General features: G+C 33.8%; 3 protein-coding genes across 6 annotated transcripts; 2 read left to right on the forward strand and 1 right to left on the reverse strand.

Moving 5' to 3' along the window:
* The first annotated feature begins 2 nt into the window (after window positions 1-2).
* LOC122721361 (serine carboxypeptidase-like 20) lies at window positions 3-3,441 on the forward strand. Its single transcript, XM_043948927.1, has 5 exons — window positions 3-1,388; window positions 1,663-1,786; window positions 1,897-2,008; window positions 2,163-2,208; window positions 2,313-3,441. Exons 2-5 carry the CDS (start codon window positions 1,708-1,710, stop codon window positions 2,358-2,360), a joined length of 285 nt encoding a protein of 94 aa, XP_043804862.1. The 5' UTR covers window positions 3-1,388; window positions 1,663-1,707; the 3' UTR covers window positions 2,361-3,441.
* Window positions 3,442-5,698: 2,257 nt separating this feature from the next.
* Window positions 5,699-10,391, forward strand: LOC110628056 (serine carboxypeptidase 1). The gene is made up of 14 exons (XM_021774499.2): window positions 5,699-5,954; window positions 6,038-6,174; window positions 6,559-6,635; window positions 6,734-6,856; window positions 6,936-7,038; window positions 7,127-7,164; window positions 7,310-7,414; window positions 8,921-8,998; window positions 9,097-9,339; window positions 9,454-9,519; window positions 9,602-9,723; window positions 9,802-9,915; window positions 9,995-10,040; window positions 10,131-10,391. The coding sequence occupies exons 1-14, from the start codon at window positions 5,797-5,799 to the stop codon at window positions 10,212-10,214; spliced, it is 1,494 nt and encodes a 497-aa protein (XP_021630191.1). The 5' UTR covers window positions 5,699-5,796; the 3' UTR covers window positions 10,215-10,391.
* Window positions 10,392-11,126: 735 nt separating this feature from the next.
* LOC110628057 (probable protein phosphatase 2C 33) lies at window positions 11,127-16,590 on the reverse strand. Of its 4 annotated transcripts, XM_021774502.2 has the most exons (7): window positions 16,208-16,590; window positions 15,828-15,959; window positions 15,200-15,612; window positions 13,858-14,247; window positions 13,653-13,770; window positions 12,109-12,332; window positions 11,127-11,997 (listed from the first exon to the last, which is right to left on the reverse strand). In XM_021774502.2, the coding sequence occupies exons 3-7, from the start codon at window positions 15,452-15,454 to the stop codon at window positions 11,494-11,496; spliced, it is 1,491 nt and encodes a 496-aa protein (XP_021630194.1). In that variant the 5' UTR covers window positions 15,455-15,612; window positions 15,828-15,959; window positions 16,208-16,590; the 3' UTR covers window positions 11,127-11,493. The 4 variants fall into 4 exon arrangements, with proteins under 4 accessions (XP_021630194.1, XP_021630195.1, XP_021630193.1 ...); XM_021774503.2 differs by lacking the exon at window positions 15,828-15,959; XM_021774501.2 differs by having other exon boundaries at window positions 15,828-16,590.
* Window positions 16,591-17,243: the final 653 nt, after the last annotated feature.

Consider the following 17,243-nt stretch of genomic DNA (forward strand, 5'->3'; position numbering starts at 1 on the left):
TTCTGTGTCATGCTCAACTTGAAAGTTTATGTTTTTCATTATTGGAATTGCTATTTGAAGTGAGTGTGCAACAAAATGGAAGAGGGTGTGTATTTACCAAATTTTGGTTGTTATATCATGACCATTCAAGGGTATCTAGCTTCAGCAAGAGAGCCTCTGAATTCAAGTGTTTCTGGATCATCTATGTGCTATTGTAGGCCCTGTTATGACCAAACTTACCATAGGCTTCAGAGAAATTGACATACTAAGAAGTTTTTTGATCTCATTTAATTCTGATATTTATTCTTTTCCATAGTTTTGAAAAATATTATGGTAATTACTTCATTTTGAATGGTTTTCCTTATAAATAGCTATATTATTTCATCAACTGTCTAGGTTAGTTTTTCTAGATTGTTATCTGTTCTGGAGTTTGCAGCGACAACTAAACCTTAATGTGGAACTAGTTGAGATCAGGTACATGGATTTTTTTTAAAATAGTAAAAATATTTATCCTGTCTGGGCTGGAATATAATTTCTTAAAAACTGAAAACATTTTGACTTCTTGATATTTTTATCTTCTAATCAATATGATTGAGGAAGAGTTTACTGTACTTAGAATATTGCTTGTGTAATTTTTGTTGTGTTAATGATTTACTTTCAAACAGCAACAAACAACTCACATGTCTTGACTTTGAAAGAGCTAGGGGAGAGCACAAATCAGAAATCTGACTTAACTACGTTTCCACTTTTTATTTAGATTCTTTACCTTTGAAATTGATATGTGAATACAATTGAAGATTGGGTCAAGGAAGCCAGAGCATTTCTAGGGTTCTTCAAAATGGAAGGAGCATTTAGACCAGTTTATTGTTGGTCCTTGCTCAGATTGAATGTATTTACGGTTTGAGAAACTATGTGTTAGGGATGCAGAAGCTGAGCACCATATGTACATTGATTATTTTTACTTCTCAGAACAAAATCTGCAGTTTGTTGGTATGAATCCTGGTCTTCTGAACTGAGATGAGTCTTGTTTCCTTTTTTAGGCTGCATAAAGGCTGAATGTCAGATTATTAAAACTTTTCTATCTGATTTGCATGAATGTTGAGCTAATGTTCAGTTGCCAACTCTTTGAACAGATAATAGTTACTCTCGGTTTGAACAGATAATAGTTACATGATTCATTTTATAAGAAAAAAATATTTAGTTATGGTGATATTGATTGGATGAATTAGGCAATTGAGGGCCTAAACATTTATGACATCCTAGAGCCTTGCTATCACGACCCAAATGCACAAAAAGATGGAAAAGGAAACACAAGTTTGCCAGTGAGTTTCCAGCAATTTGGCCGTGCCCAGCTCAAACCTGGCACCTTGTGGCCTGAGCTTGCTCAGCAAGACAGTGTCATGTGCTTTGTAAGTTCTCCTACCCGTATGCATCTTCTAATGAAGATTACTATAAATTAAAACTTCATTTTACATTTCAATGGAAAAAGCTTTTATATAATTTATATGTTTATTATTGAATTTTATGAATGCAATTCATGCTGTATCTGTAAATATGATGAGTAGAAAGGGAAATTCTTTTCTGGGTTTATGATTTATCAAGTGCAAGGAAGTTTTTTCCGTGTAAGTTTTTTTTCCATTTAAATTTTATTATTATTTGTTTTATTTTATTTTATGGTGTTAGATATCATTGCTGGTTCTTGGGAGTTATGCTCGAGTAGAATAATTTATGCAAGTTTTAGCTCTGGAAGTACGTTTCCGTATCACAAGGACCTTACCACCTAAGGATATTGAGCACTTACATATAGGTATATTTATATAATTTAATTAATTAAGTTCTTCAAATATTGTGTTTAATTTCAATCAGCTGTGATTCTCTGCTGCAATATGAAAACTTTTAACACTTGGTTACCTGCAGTGGAGACCATGATATGTGTGCCTTTCACCGGAACTCAAGCGTGGACTAGGTCCCTTGGATATAAGATTGTTGATGAATGGAGGTCATGGATTTCTAATGATCAAGTTGCTAGGTAAACTCACCATCTTCCAGTACAGTCTTTTATTCATATAAACTGCTTCTACAGCCTTAATTTGAGAGCTCGCAGTCCTAAAAACGATCTTAGAGCTAAAACTAATTGTTCCCCTTCTACAATGCTTAACCTTTTTTCTTTATTTGTCTTGCAGATACTTGCAAGGATATGATGACAACTTCACCTTTCTAACCATAAAGGTATTTGCAATTCTTTTTTACTTAATAATTATATTTGTGGCAATAATGAAAATAAATATTATAAACAAGTGGGGCTTTAATTTAACAATTAGGCTACGGTGCAGGGATACAATTCAAGAATACAAGCCAAGAGAATCATTGAACTTCTATAGCTGTTGGTTGGATGGAAAGCCAATATAATTGTCTTCAAGAAACTGGCTTTTAATCGCATTAGCATCTAATAATATGAAGTTCACGAACTTTTCCAATAAATTCATTTTAACTCGTACAAATTTCGACTTTTGAAATATTTGTGGAAGCTATGTTCTTCCCTTTGATTGTTTACTTTTATTTTATGCCCAATTTTTTTTTTCAACATGCATCTATTCATTGCATTAGAAAAGCCAACGGGTTACTGTATAAAGAGAACTCAAAGAAAACTAAGCATCAAAATCTAGCCCAAAGCAAAATGAGATAGCCGCCCAATCCAGAAAAACTAACTGAAATCCATTCCAGTCAGAACGAACCCTTGCAGCATCGGATCTAGAAGGCACCTAGACATCTCGCAACCTTGCATTGTCTCACAACTCCGCACCACCAACACGCTCCACCAGGCTCCCAACGTCGCTGAGATTAAACCCCCTGCAACAATTCATATGTCTAGATTTCCAACCCAGGTGATCATGCATGGCATATAATTTCCAATCCAAGTGACCATGTATGTCAAGCAAAACATTGGGATAACAAGATTTTAGCCACACGATAAATTTAGAAACAATTGTGTTGCTCTAAGACCACCAACCCATAGACAATCAGAGGCCACAGAGACTCAATGCCGACTTTTAAATAAAGAGAAAAGTATGCCCATGAAGTTTTTAATCTATTATAATCATGCAGCCACCTGAAGGAGCTATTCTGAATTTCAGTGTTGAAATGTCACCGACCACACCCCTCTGATAGAAGATGAATATTGTTGGATTAAAACATAAAACCTCTGACAAAAGACGAATATTGTTGAGCTAGAATATAAAACCCAAATAAATGCTGATCAAAACAGTAAAATCAACAAAACACTACATTAATTACCCCAAAACTCTTTAAATTTGCATCCACCTCTCATAGACAAACAAAACAGAAAGAAACTATGCACAAAAGATACAAGGACGATCGGGACTCACTGAAGGCAGCAAAGCCCCAACAACAATGATCGCAACCCTCGCTTTCTCTCTCTTCTCTTTCTTTTCTGCTCAATTAATTGACTACATAATTAAAGTAATAATTATAAAGTAAAGTGAGTCAATTTTAAGAATATAATTATATAAAATTTTAAATTCAATTTTCAATTAAAGTTAAAATAAAAAAACTCATTAGTTCAATCATTGAAAGTTGAATTTTGAAATATTCAACCAATTTGTGAATCAAACAACAAAAACGACAAATGAAAGCTAAACGGCAGTTTATTTTTAGTGATGTTTTAGTCAAATGAAAGCTAGCAGTGGAGGAATGGTCCAATATGGTTTACCAGTAAGCCAAAATCCCAAGACCCAAAAGATTCCCACATAAAAGCTTGTAAAGGCTACAAAATGCTTGTGTTGTCAGATGTGTTAGAGAACCATAACTCAGTGGTTGGTGGAACAGTGGTCCAGGGCTTGGCCCTGGTGCTGCACCATGGAGGAAGATGGTCCAACCACTGCGGCCTTTTCCTTCAAACTCCCCCATCTTATAAGCTGGCATTGGTTGTGCCATTTTCTTTTTGCTTTTTAACTTTTAAGAATAAGATTAAATTCTATTTGTACTAAGTAAATTCATTAAGAAATAAAGTATAAGTATTTATTTTATCTATAAAAATCAAACCTTAAATTTTATTTAAGAAAAAAAAATATTCAACTATTTATTTCGATGTTTAGTATTTACATTAATAAAAATTTAAGTTTTTTTTTTCTTTTGTCCTTATTTTCAAGGAAAAGTAAACCTTTTTCTTCTTTGACTACTAAATTGTTGTTTTAGGATTGAATTCAACTTAATTTGTTTGCTTTTGGAATCAGATTAGGTGCATTCCAATTTTATTATTTTTCTTCTTTTATGAAAATTTTTTTATTGTATATATATATGTATATTTTTTTTTAAAAAAAAAAGAACATCATGTAAAAGAAATTAAACTGTTTTGAACTTGGTTTTTTTGTTACTGCAAATTGATCACTTCGTGGAGGAGATTGGCTCGTCAAACAGAAGGGATTATTCTCTATTAAAGTTTAATTTAGTTTATTGAAAAGTTTTTTAACATTATTTATCTTAAATGTATTAAAACCATATGGAAGATTCTAGGAGAAAAGAAAATATAATTTCGACATGTAAAAAGCTGATATGAAATATCTCTGACTGAAAATATTAAAAAAAAAATTCAAATAGGTGGGTTAGTTGTATTTTTCTTGAATAAAATATTTCAAAAAGACAAAATTTAATATTAAAAGTGATTATTATTTAATTAAATTGATGAATATGACCCTTCTTTCTTTTCAAAAGGTATTTCTAAAAAGGAAATTCTTTTGAAGAAAAATAAGTACTTTGATTTTTTTATTTCACACGTTTGATCTCAAATTATTGCTCATATTTCACACATTTGATCCCAAAATATCGATTTATTTATATATAAATAAGTTGAATGTAACCATATTAATAACCTTGATAAGTAATATTAGAAAAAATTTTAATTCTGATCTTTCTAATTAAAATTATAATCTTTTTTATAAGTTATGTATTTATTTCTCAAAATTTATTTATTTCGTTTGAGTATGTAATTTTAAAAATGAAAAAAAAAAATCACAACAACAAAGAATAGAGTGGAAAAAGGAGTTGATAAATAATGTTGGTTTTCATGGAAAGTGAGAGCCAATCATTTAGTTTTGTGATTGCCTTTGGTTTGGCTGCCACCACCCATTTGTAGCAAAGTGCCCCTTTGTCTGTTCATACATCGGTAACCCCTACCTCCATAGCAATATCAGCTAAACGACATGTCATTTTTAACTAGCTTTGGAGATTTCTCTTTTGGAGGGATATCAATGGAGCATATGTGAAGATACCAAATTCTCTCTGCAGGATCCAATATACTCCAAAATCATCATCCTCATCATCCTTTTCTTGCAATAATGCAGTGATGATTGGACAAATTCCACTAACTAAACTCCAAGTAACCATGGAATTCAAGGCCTTCCTTTCTCTTCTTATACTTTTTTTTTTTTTCCTGCTTTTGTCTTTATTTGCCCACTTCTTCTTCTTCCTTTCTCTTTCATTGACCATAAAGAACCCCTCTTTAGCTTTATTTCTTTGCTTTAATCCCACGGACAATAGAAAAAAAAATATTATGCAGTTTTATGTATTTTTTTATCTTGAAAATATATAATTTAATTTATAATAAAATAATATTTCATAATATAATTTTCACGTCAACATTATCCGATAATATTTAAAAATTATTACTGTTATTTTGATGTTTTATAAGCTCCTTATGGTCACCCACATTGAACTCATTACCATTTCTCTCTCTCTCTCTCCCCTCATAGAAACCCTTTTACGTGTTATATAGCTATAGGAGGCTTTTATAAAGAAAGGATGAGCAGTGGAGTGATGAGGGCCATGGATAAGTTGAAGTTGGCAATTGCTTTTTGTATGATTTTGATATTGGCATTCACTGAAGCTGCTCCTAAAGCTTCCCTCATCACCAGCTTACCTGGTTTCAATGGAAATTTCCCATCAAAACACTACTCAGGGCAAGTCATCTCGTTATTCCCTAGTTAGCTAGCTAGCTTCTTTGATATATTTTAGGGTTTTTGATATGTATGTATATATGCAGCTATGTGAGCTTCGACCAGAAGAATCTCTTCTACTACTTCATTGTTTCTGAAAGAAATCCATTGAAAGATCCTGTTGTCTTGTGGCTTAATGGTGGACCTGGCTGCTCTAGCTTCGATGGCTTCGTCTATGAACATGGTATTTACGCTTCTCTCTTTTCTTTTATTCTCTGGTTTTGATTCTATGAAAAGTTTTATAATACAATTGTTAATATCTATCAGTATTTTTCCAAACAAAGCAATGTTTCACTAGCATAGCAGTGTATTGACTGAAATTTTCTTTAAATCTCCACAATATAATTTTAGTAGGGATTATCTAAAAGTCTATAGAATTATTAGCAAGTTGAGGATATAGGAAAACACCTGAACCACAGGTTTCAAAGACAGAGACATTTGGCTTTTATTAATCTTTATTATTATCATCATCTCAACATCAAGTATATATACTAGGCATGTGGCTAACATCCACTCCTTCATATATAATTAATTTTTATAAAATAAAATAAAATTCAAATCAATGCAGGACCTTTCAACTTTGAGGAAGGGAAGCCTAAAGGAAGCCAACCAAAATTGCATCTTAATCCACATAGCTGGTCCAAGGTCATTTCAATTAATTCATATATTATAATTTGTCATATATATATATATACCTAATTATAATTAATTATGAGTTTATTAATTTTAATAATTTTGGGTAGGTTTCAAATATCATATATTTGGATTCTCCATGTGGGGTTGGCCTCTCTTACTCTATAAACACTACCAAATACATAACAGGTGACCAGCAAACTGCAGTTGATACCCATACTTTCCTCCTTAAGGTAACTTTTTAATTTTCCTTTAAAAAACAAACAAAAGCAAATCAACATTTTATTATGAATATTTATTTTTGCAATGCAGTGGTTTGAACTATATCCAGAATTTGTCAAGAATCCATTTTATATTTCTGGAGAGTCTTATGCTGGAATTTACGTGCCTACTCTTGCATCTGAGGTAGTGAAAGGTAATATTTAACTATAGATGTGTTTTTTAATTAAAAATATTATCAATGAATATGTAAATTTTGTGTGTTATTTACCAATTTCTTGCAGGAATTAAAGCTGGTCAAAAACCCATTTTCAATTTCAAGGTAACTGTCACTTAGATTCAAAGCAATTACCAAGTCTCACTTTTTTTTTTAAATTTAATTTCTAAAATTAAAAAATAAATATATAATTTTCATAGAAAGTAAAATTTCCTTTTTGTAGTAACAGATATAGTAAATTTATATGCAGGGTTACTTGGTGGGAAATGGAGCATCACATAGTAAATTTGATGGGATCAATGCTCTCATCCCTTTTGCTCATGGGATGGGTCTCATCTCCGAGGACATTTTTGAGGTGGGAGACCTCAGCTCTCTTTGCTCTTTTTCCCTAAATTTAAATTTATAAAAGGATAAACTGCAATTTAATCCCTCTGGTTTAGTGAAATGTAACATTTCGTCCTTCTGTTTTAAAAAACCTTCAATTTAGTCACTGTGATTTTTAAAAACCATGCCATTAGTCTCTCCCGTTAGATTTTCAGTTAAATCACCGTTAGTTTTAGTTAAAAAGACTAAAATATCCATTCTCTCTTCTTCTTCTTCTTCTTCTTCTTCTTCTTCTTCTTCTTCTTCTTCTTCTTCTTCTTCTTCTTCTTCTTCTTCTTCTCCGATCTCCTTCTTCTTCTTCTTCTTCTTCTTCTTCTTCTTCTTCTTCTTCCTCTTCTTCTTCTTCTTCTTCTTCTTCTTCTTCTTCTTCTTCTTCTTCTTCTTCTTCTTCTTTCCGATCTCCTCCTCTTCCTCCTCCTCCTTCTTCTTCTTCTGTGTTTGATTTCATGCAAGCAGCTGTACAAATAACCTAATGAAAGCAACAACCTCAAGAGCAGCATTGGCATCCCTGATGACAGCATTGGGTTTCTTCATATCAAGCCATATAACACCATCTACTCGCACATTCATTCTAATACCTTCAGATATGGCCCCCATGGCTTTGAACTTTGCCTCCTGTGAGGCCTCGCGGTTCTCCTCTGTGACTTCCATTGACGGATCACCCATATGCAAACAGCCAATGCCATATGAAAACGCAAATAATTATAAAATTCCACGAACCAAGCAAAATTAAACGCATAAACGATGTAAATTCCCAAACAAGACCTTCTGAGGGGATCATTATCAGGCTCGACAGTCTCGCCCTCAATCTCTATATCCGATTCGATTATCTCATCCTCCTCTTCTTCCTCTTCAGGCTCTGCTTGTGGACCTTCCTTATCCTCAATTTCCTCGTCTCTCTCCTCCACGACATAGCTCTTCTGCAATACCCTAAAGTACACCGGATATTGACACGTGGAGAATTAAAAACACAAGCAGAAAATAATCGATTGGAAGAAGAGGAGTCATCAGTGGACGAAGCAGAGGATTTTGCAATGGGGTTCGCTTGGTGGTGGACCTGAATGCCGAAGTGGCCATTTGGGAGGAAGCAGGTGAGGTCAGGAGTGAAGAAGCTGTTATGGGTATTTTAGTCTTTTAATTAAAATTAACGGTGATTTAACTGAAAATCTAATAGGAGGGACCAATGGTATAATTTTTAAAAATCACAGTGACTAAATTGAAGGTTTTTTAAAACAGAGGGACGAAAAGTTGTATTTCACTAAACTAGAGGGACTAAATTGCAGTTTACCCTTTATAAAATCATACCATGTTTTCATTTTTATACATGTTGAAAAAAAAAAAAGAGTTCTTTTATTTCAATGAGGAGAATTGCAATTGATTTAAATTCTTATAAAATTTTTTATTCCAAATGCAAAGTTTTAAGTTCTAATTTCACATAATCATCCGGATTTTGCTCACTATATATCAACTCTTTCAGGAAATTCAAAGTACCTGCAAAGGAAACTATTACAATCCTACTGCTAATTGCGACACAAGCCTTGGCAAATTAGACAGGGTGAGATAATTAATAACTCATTTTTAGTGAAAACTGAAACTCGAGATTTTGCAGTTTTAAATTATTGATTATTATTCTTGTTGAATGGTGATGGTTAGTCTCTTTCGGGCTTGAACATTTATGACATCCTTGAGCCATGCTTCCATGACCCTGAATCTCAACAAAAAGCTAAAGGAAACTCAACTTTGCCACTTAGCTTCCAACAACTAGGGGTCACAAACAGGCCTCTCAAGGTGAGAAAGAGAATGTTCGGCCGTGCTTGGCCGCTTTGGGCTCTTCAAAGAAAAGGTCACCTCCCACTCTGGCCTAAACTAGCTGAACAAGGCAGTGTCCCTTGCTTTGTGAGTATTTTTACATGCATCTAAAACTCATTCACCGTAAACTCAACATATAAATTTATGTGGATCGAGATGAACTGAATGTATATAATAATTTGCGAGTTTAATTTATTTCAGAGTGATGAAGTTGCAACTGCATGGCTAAACGATGAATCAGTTAGAAAAGCAATTCATGCCCAGCCAGTAAATGACTTCAAATTTACTTGTATTTTTATTTTTTGAAAATTTTAATTTACAATTAATTAAACATGTTCATCAATGATAGAAATCAATTGCTGGACCTTGGGAGCTATGTTCTGATAGAATAGACTATGAATCCTTTGTTGGAAGTATGATCCCTTACCACAAGAACTTAACATCCCAAGGATATCGAGCACTTATCTATAGGTATTTAATTTGATTTCTTAGAGACTTGTTTTAATTTCTTGTTATTAAAGAAATATTTTTATTTTTTATTTTTTGCAGTGGAGACCATGATATGTGTGTGCCATTCACTGGGACTCAAGCATGGACTAGATCACTTGGATATAAGATAGTTGATGAATGGAGGCCTTGGATTTCCAATGATCAAGTTGCTGGGTAAGTTTCAATATATGAATATGCAGTGATGATGATTTAAATTTAAAATTCAAGTGTGAATTAATTATATTTGGTTCAGGTACCTGCAAGGATATGAGAAAAATCTGATATTTCTGACGATCAAGGTAAGATAAATATGATAATTAAGTTGGATATAGTCTTATTCTTGAAAAGCTGTGGTTATAATGATATATGCAATGCAATGCATGGTTCAGGGTGCAGGGCATACAGTTCCAGAGTACAAGCCTCAAGAGTCTTTGGATTTTTATAGCCGTTGGTTAGATGGGAAGCCAATATAATCCTATATAATTACTTTTCATGTTCTTCTGTTGTATAATTAAAGAAATTAAGTTCCATTGATTTACACAAGCTAAAAATTGTAAAGGAACTTTTTCTAATAAGGCAAGTCTCATATGCTTTGCCCTTCTTTTTTATTAATCTAATTAAATAAATTACAATGATATTTTTTATTAAAATAATTTAATTTTAGTTCAATTAGAATTGATTTATTATAATTATATTGAATTTGAAGTTATTAAATATATATATGTTTTGGTTTTCTTTTAAGTGTAAATAATGCATGATTAAATAGAGAGATATGAACTTTCCCATTTAATTAAATTAAATTTGCTGTGAACATAGTAGACCACTAATATATTTGTTTTATAGGAATATAAAGTAATTAATATATTTTAAAAGGTAGTAAAGTGTTTATTATTATTATTATTATTATTAGAAATTCTGAAATGTAGTTGTACAATTGAAGGATGGCTACTTTTGTTTTGTGGGTAGAAAACAAGGATTAAGTGTGTTTTTTTTTTTTTTTTCATTTAGCCGGCGAAACCGACCAACCGTCCACATAATTATTTCATTGGTTGGTCAAATCGTGGCCTAATGTTTGTTTCCATGGTCAAGTGTGATGTGATAGAATAATGAATGCCCCACTGGAACAACCAAGCCAGAATAGTTAAATTTCAAGAAAGATAAAATCGTTAACCAATCATTCATATATAGATGTAAATGAAATAAATTAATTATTCACCATTTTATTTAAATGCAAAAAATTAAAATTTATTAATTTTAACTTGTGGGGCTAATTGGTTAAGATTCAGTCTATCAATCAATTTCTACTACCTCAAGTTGGCCACTTGGGGTTTGATAGAACAACAATATTGAAAGAACAAAAATGCTCACATCTGAACATGACAAGATCAAAGAAAAATCACAACAGTTGAAACTTTTAGGATGCTTCATTGTCACAAAATTATTATCAACATACCAACACATCACACCCAAAATAGAATATAGACGGAGGAGAGTTGGATTTACAAAAATTCCAATTCCAATTCCAATTCCACCCACACTAGAGAGAGAGAGAGAGAAAGAAAGGATGAATTTCCCAGGCACACTAATATAGCTGGGCCAACCTCTCCTGTCCAATTTTATCATTTAATGGCCCTACAAATTTTCCCCCCTTCTGTTGAAAAATTAACCATACAGAAATAAGGAAACAAAAGAAAAAAGAGAAAGAATATAAATTAATTAATAAAATCCAGGACTAACAAAACCTTTCTTTCGTCATTTCCGAGCCTTCATCTCTCTGGCAGCCTTAGCCTTCTTATCCTCCTTTCCAGGCACAAACCTTGGCAAAGTTAACAGGGTGTTCACGCGTGAAACTCCTTCAAGTGCAGACCACTCTATCCCAGATTCCAACAGCATCTCTTCTTGCTTTGATGAATCCTCTTCTGCACTTCCATCTAAGAGTACATCTTTTCCATTCCGCACAGTACTTGAGCGGCCCAATCCAGTTGGACCAGAGGGATCCTCATCTTTCTGACAGTCATTGTCAGTTTGCTCTACTGGAGTAGGCTGCTGCTCTTTTGCATTAGCATTTGATGCGGTGGATAAATTGCTCGTGTCGAGGAACAGGCAAACTACAGCACAATCATCAACTTTGGAGGTTGGGTACTTGTATCTCCAAGCTCGAACTGCTGATTCAACCAAGGCTCTCGCTGCAGAAGAACGAGCTGGGGCTGATGCCACAATGTCTACCACTTCTTTGTTTGAGAGAACATCCCAAATCTGCATAAAATCAATATACGATTACATCCCAATAAAATGAAAAATGCAGAAGGTTAAATTCATTCAACAATAAGAAAATGGATTACATGCTATAGTAGAACAAATCCTTACCCCATCAGTGGCCAAAACTATGAACTCATCCTTATCAGTCAGATGCCGGAATGATACATCAGGCACAGAAATAAGGCCAAAATCCTTCAGGCAAAAATCTCCAAAAGCTCGAGCCATGGCAAGGCCAGGAGAGTCATTGTTTGGTAGCCAGACCCTAGCTACCTCAGGTTCATCCTGAAGAGCAAAAACGCGCCCTTTACACCTCCGAATTCTTTCTGCTTCCTCTGTAAGCACCAATAGTGAGAGAGAGAGGCGAAAGGGACACATTAGCATAAGCTAAAAAGTGGACCACAAAATCTAGCAAGAATTCACATTACAGTCCATTTTCCCTCTCCTTATTCTGTGTCCTGGTAAACAAGAACCATTCACCTAGCAGGGCCTAATTATTCATGTCTTTAATCACAGAAAAATGTTCTCCATTTCACCAACTGCTGACCTCATTAAGTCTCCTGCCAACCATTGTCAAAATTAACTCCCTCACCATTCAATGTGCCTGAACTCACGCACTTCCGTAGGTTCCCACCCATCCTTTAACCTACAGTTAGAATCACTATTATAATTGATCTCGTCTGCTGTCATGGTTTTCTACGCATGTGTATCCGAGGTTAGAGTTATGCTCACTTGGTTTTCTCCTTGCAGATAAACATTTTAAACCACATGTAACTTAGCATCCTCTGCTATCACTTGGTTTGCACTTTCTCTCAACTAATCATAAAATGCTGAAGTACATTGAAGCTTTTATCAAGTGGCAAATACACAAAGCAATAATCCAAGCCATTCAAGAAATATCAGTTGCCCTCAGAATATGGGAGTATGGAAGTGCAGTTACAACTTAGGATACTTATACATTTTGTACGGTACCACTTGCCTAGATATTCTAGTTATATTGCATTGCAATTCCCAATATTAATAGACACCAATGTTAACAGTTGTGGAAGAAGAAACTAAATAGAACAGAGAATAAAATCTATCATTTGGCCAATCAATGGACAATACCTATCATTTGGCCAATCAATGGACAATACAGACAGAAAACATACAAATATGATAAATTAGAATAAAAAATTCCTGGATAGGTTTCTGACTACTCATCTGATGTCTTCACAAGGTGATTTTATCAGAATTCAGAAATGACCGAGTTGGTCTGACTGTTAGGTCTCTTTCTTAAGACCCTCAGTTAGTATCGCAACCTCCTATTCCATTATGATTAGGACTCCAGCAGAACATGTGACACAGATTTAGAAGCCCAGGGAAAAAAGCAGAAAGCTTTTAAGAGGAAATTGTACATTTAATATCTGAAAAAGTAATGTCTTAGCAAAGAAAACATGGGGTTTTAGTCGTGAAAAGAGTTAATACTAGCATGTGCATTAGTTGCATATCGAAAGCAACTACTATTCTTGTCCCTTGTACATAATGGTTAATGTGTTTTCCCTTGCCTAGCAAATACACTATTTTTGTGTGGCACACTAATAATCACATTCAATATAAAAAGAGTTGCGGGTAAGAACTTGTTCTTATGGAAGAAAGCAAGGGAAGGGAGCTACCTGGAAGGTTTGGTTTGAGATCAACTGTCAACTGAACAGCAACAAGAGAGTCATCCTTGTCCCTTGTACCCAGTACAGCCCTGGAGTCCCCAACATTACCAACAACAAGATACTGACCCTACACAAACAGCCAAGAAAATCATTATTAAGAAGGATATATCAAATTTTGGAATCATACCAACATGTTAGATAATGTGATATGGACCTGCTTGATCAATGTAACTGCTGTAGTCCCACTGCAAAAGCAATCAATATTTGCGTGCACTCTGAGTTCCCTGTCCATAACTTTGAAAGCCTTGAGAAATGACTCTTTCAGTGTCTGAAAAAATTCTGGTTGCTTTTCAGTGTCCTCAAGTTCAACAGAAGCTCTAGATGCTTCATCAGCAGAAAGGAAAGCAGTGTCTTCAGAGTTCATGCTCCCAGCAGTATTAAGGCTAATCTCTTTGAGAACATCCTCACTGGCTATATTCACTTCCCAATGAGTATTCAGTTTCAAGGGCAGGTGATCCCTCACTCTTTTAGCAACCATATGACCATAGGGACCATGGCCATCAAACACTCCACAAAACACTGTATCCTTTCTTGATCCAAAATTCTGGAAATCCAACACTTTCAACATGGTAAGAAAAATATTTTTCAACTTTTCAAATGCAAGCACACTATGATACATAAGGTTAAAATACAGAGAAGAATATAAATAGCTTGTATAATCATCCAGTTTTGGAAGCATGAAAAAGATGAATGCATAAAGCATAAATTTGTGAAAGTCTGCCAAAAGAACAATCCCATCATAGATGAAGAATGAAGAAACTTTTAGTTCAATCTCACCATTTGCTTCCAATTCACCAATTAAAAGTCAAAATTGCATTTTGATGTACAAAATATAATTCTGACAGAGCCAAAATTTCAAGATTAATGTCAGAAACTCAGTGTCTTTGACACAATTAGTACTGACTATCTGGCCAGAGGATATTCATCCATGCACCATGAGAAATGAAACCAATTAAATGCACTTACAGCAAGAAAACAAAAATCAGTTCATTGATTAGTTTGCAAAAAGAAACCACAAAGACATTACAGGATTAGATAGAAGAATAACAGAGAGAAAACCTGTAAAACAAATAAGTAACAAATCATTTGGATACTAGATTTTGACATGCATGTCAGGGACTTGATACATAAAAAGGTGAACTAAGCTTTTCATTGTATGATGAATATAATCTTTCCCTAGCATATTTTCTTAAAAATAACTCAATCCAGAAAGAAAGAGGGATCAAAAAGTCACCACAGAACCAAATTTTGGTGAAGCAAAATCCTGATGCTGAAAGAAAGGGAGCAAACGGAAAATTCCCCTGATATACAGTCTACACTAGCCGCTGATCAAGAGCACACAGTTATCAAGAAACGAAATATTCTAGTTTGCAAAGCCAACCATGAAAATACACAATATATATATAATAAAAAATCCATTTAACTTCTAATTGGACCATGTGAATGATAATATAATCCTACGAAAATGAACCAAAATATGTAAAGGAAAAGCTAACCTCCCAAACAATCATGGCATCCTGATTGGTCCCTTTCTTGCCTTGTTGGGTAAACAGTGAAGCAATATCGCTCGACCCATTCAAGAATAACCTCCCTGGAATCCTATGAAGTGGCTCTTCCCTCCTGTAATCAAAAGAAGAATTCCGTGAGCCTGGTCGCTTCTTCGAGTTCTTCCTCTTCTTGATCCCAAAAGCAGGAGAGGAAGGCGAACCAGGGCGAGGGCTCCTGCTTTCTGCAGACAAGCAGGACCCCATCCTGAGGGCCCTGATAATATCGAATATGCACTCCAGACCAGCCGGACAATAGCACCCACTATTTCTAGAAGACGGATCCGTAAGTACTGATTGGTGAAGAACTAAAAAGTCCTTCTGAAGTCACAACCCAATGATGTGATCAATCAACCAAATTCAACCTTATATTGATCAAACAACAATCTGTCAGAAAATAAATACAAATCTTTCGAATATACAGCCTATTAAACCAACTGATTCACCCTCAAGCTCTGGTTAGGAATCAGAGAGCGAATCCAGCAAAACTCTTTTGGAATTGAAAGCCTAGCTATTGGACTTGTTCGTCAATCAGGCATCAAGCTCTTAAACAACAATCTATGAGCAAATTGCAACATACCCTTTGGAACTCACGGCCTGTAAATCAAACTGTAGCTTAGATTTGCCTTAAAAAGCCACCTCGAAACGCTTGAATCACGCAATTCACCAAGAAGCAAGAAACGGAAATGAATTCGCCAAAGCTTTTTAATTACTACAGAAGAAAAAGACACTTTTTGATGACCCTTTTAGGTGTTCAAGCAGAGAAAATGGATAAGAATCTTCACTCCCTCTTTTCAATTTTTTATTCACAAATTCATAATAAAAGTTAAAAAGGCATATCTATCATAAAAACCAGATCTATTACATAAAAATACACTTCTCCAAATCTCAAACATGCAACAGAATCCCCTTCAAAACGAGAAATCAAAAGGCATTTGTTTAACAATGTTGGCCACCAACCTCAATTCAAATCCCAAAACTTTCACCAATTCCAACAAAAATTGAGCTTCAAATCTTCACTAGAGCACCTAAGACAGCAATTTTCACCCAGATCAAGCCTGGATTGATGCAGAATGAAGCAAAAAACAGAATCCAAATGATGGAATTGAAAAATAAATCAGAACAAATGAGAGAGGTTGAATGGTCGGGGAGGCCAAGACAAAAGACAAAAAGGGTAGAGAGTAGAATTTGGCGAGGGAGTGAATAATATAGCCAGAAATGGGAAGGGTAGCAGAAATCGAATAGGAGAAATAATAGGAACCACCAAAAGAAAAGAGAATGAGAAAATTGCATAAAAACCGCTCTTAATAATGACTTTTAGAGAGAGAATTGTAGAGAGAGAAGTGTGGTCTCTCCCTTGTCTGTCACTTTCACAAGTTTCAGTTTCAGATATGGCAAAGGGTTTTTCAGAAATAACAGATTTTCTTCCAATCAGTTTTTGGATAAATAGAGAGTTATTAGTTCCTAATTAATAATCATATGCTAAACTTCCTACTTGTTTAAAATAAATTTATATAGTTAAATGAAATAATACATTCTTGGTTTAATTATAGAGCTTAATTTTTTTAAAAAAAATTTATAAAAATTTTTATTTTTCAAAAAATTATAAATAGTAATTTTATAATTATATGCAGGATATTAAAATTTGGATAAATATTCCATGTTAATAATGTATCAGTTTTCTATAGTTTTAGGAAAATTTTAAGATTGAAATTTTCTATTATTTATTTTTAATGTTTATCATATTATATCAAAAGACTCTATGTATAAATAGAAATATGAATAATTTTTCTATTATAAGCAATTGTATTAGAATAATGAATGGAGGATGTTCTTTTTAACGTATTTTCAATAAAAATAAAAAATTAACCCTAAAATAGACAATAATTCAATTTATTTTTTTAATTTACAAATTTTTATTTAAAAAAATTACGTATAAATAAAAACTTATTAACTGATTTCTTGAATTATTTCATCCAGGAAAATTTGATTGTGA

Source organism: Manihot esculenta, chromosome 12, assembly GCF_001659605.2.
Source record: "Manihot esculenta cultivar AM560-2 chromosome 12, M.esculenta_v8, whole genome shotgun sequence".
In the NCBI taxonomy this organism is placed as follows: domain Eukaryota; kingdom Viridiplantae; phylum Streptophyta; class Magnoliopsida; order Malpighiales; family Euphorbiaceae; genus Manihot; species Manihot esculenta.

What these genes read in the sequence shown, in the direction of transcription:
- LOC122721361 (XM_043948927.1), top strand. Translation starts at nt 1,708, where the DNA reads ATGCAAGTTTTAGCTCTGGAAGTACGTTTCCGTATCACAAGGACCTTA. An exon ending in TCTAATGATCAAGTTGCTAG is followed by an intron (nt 2,009 to 2,162) that starts GTAAACTCACCA and finishes TTTGTCTTGCAG; the next exon opens with ATACTTGCAAGGATATGATG. An exon ending in TCACCTTTCTAACCATAAAG is followed by an intron (nt 2,209 to 2,312) that starts GTATTTGCAATT and finishes GCTACGGTGCAG; the next exon opens with GGATACAATTCAAGAATACA.
- LOC110628056 (XM_021774499.2), top strand. Translation starts at nt 5,797, where the DNA reads ATGAGCAGTGGAGTGATGAGGGCCATGGATAAGTTGAAGTTGGCAATT. An exon ending in AACCCATTTTCAATTTCAAG is followed by an intron (nt 7,165 to 7,309) that starts GTAACTGTCACT and finishes ATTTATATGCAG; the next exon opens with GGTTACTTGGTGGGAAATGG. An exon ending in AAGGCAGTGTCCCTTGCTTT is followed by an intron (nt 9,340 to 9,453) that starts GTGAGTATTTTT and finishes AATTTATTTCAG; the next exon opens with AGTGATGAAGTTGCAACTGC.
- LOC110628057 (XM_021774503.2), bottom strand. Translation starts at nt 15,454, where the DNA reads ATGGGGTCCTGCTTGTCTGCAGAAAGCAGGAGCCCTCGCCCTGGTTCG. An exon ending in ATGCCATGATTGTTTGGGAG is followed by an intron (nt 14,248 to 15,199) that starts GTTAGCTTTTCC and finishes TTGGATTTCCAG; the next exon opens with AATTTTGGATCAAGAAAGGA. An exon ending in TCTCAAACCAAACCTTCCAG is followed by an intron (nt 12,333 to 13,652) that starts GTAGCTCCCTTC and finishes TGGTGCTTACAG; the next exon opens with AGGAAGCAGAAAGAATTCGG.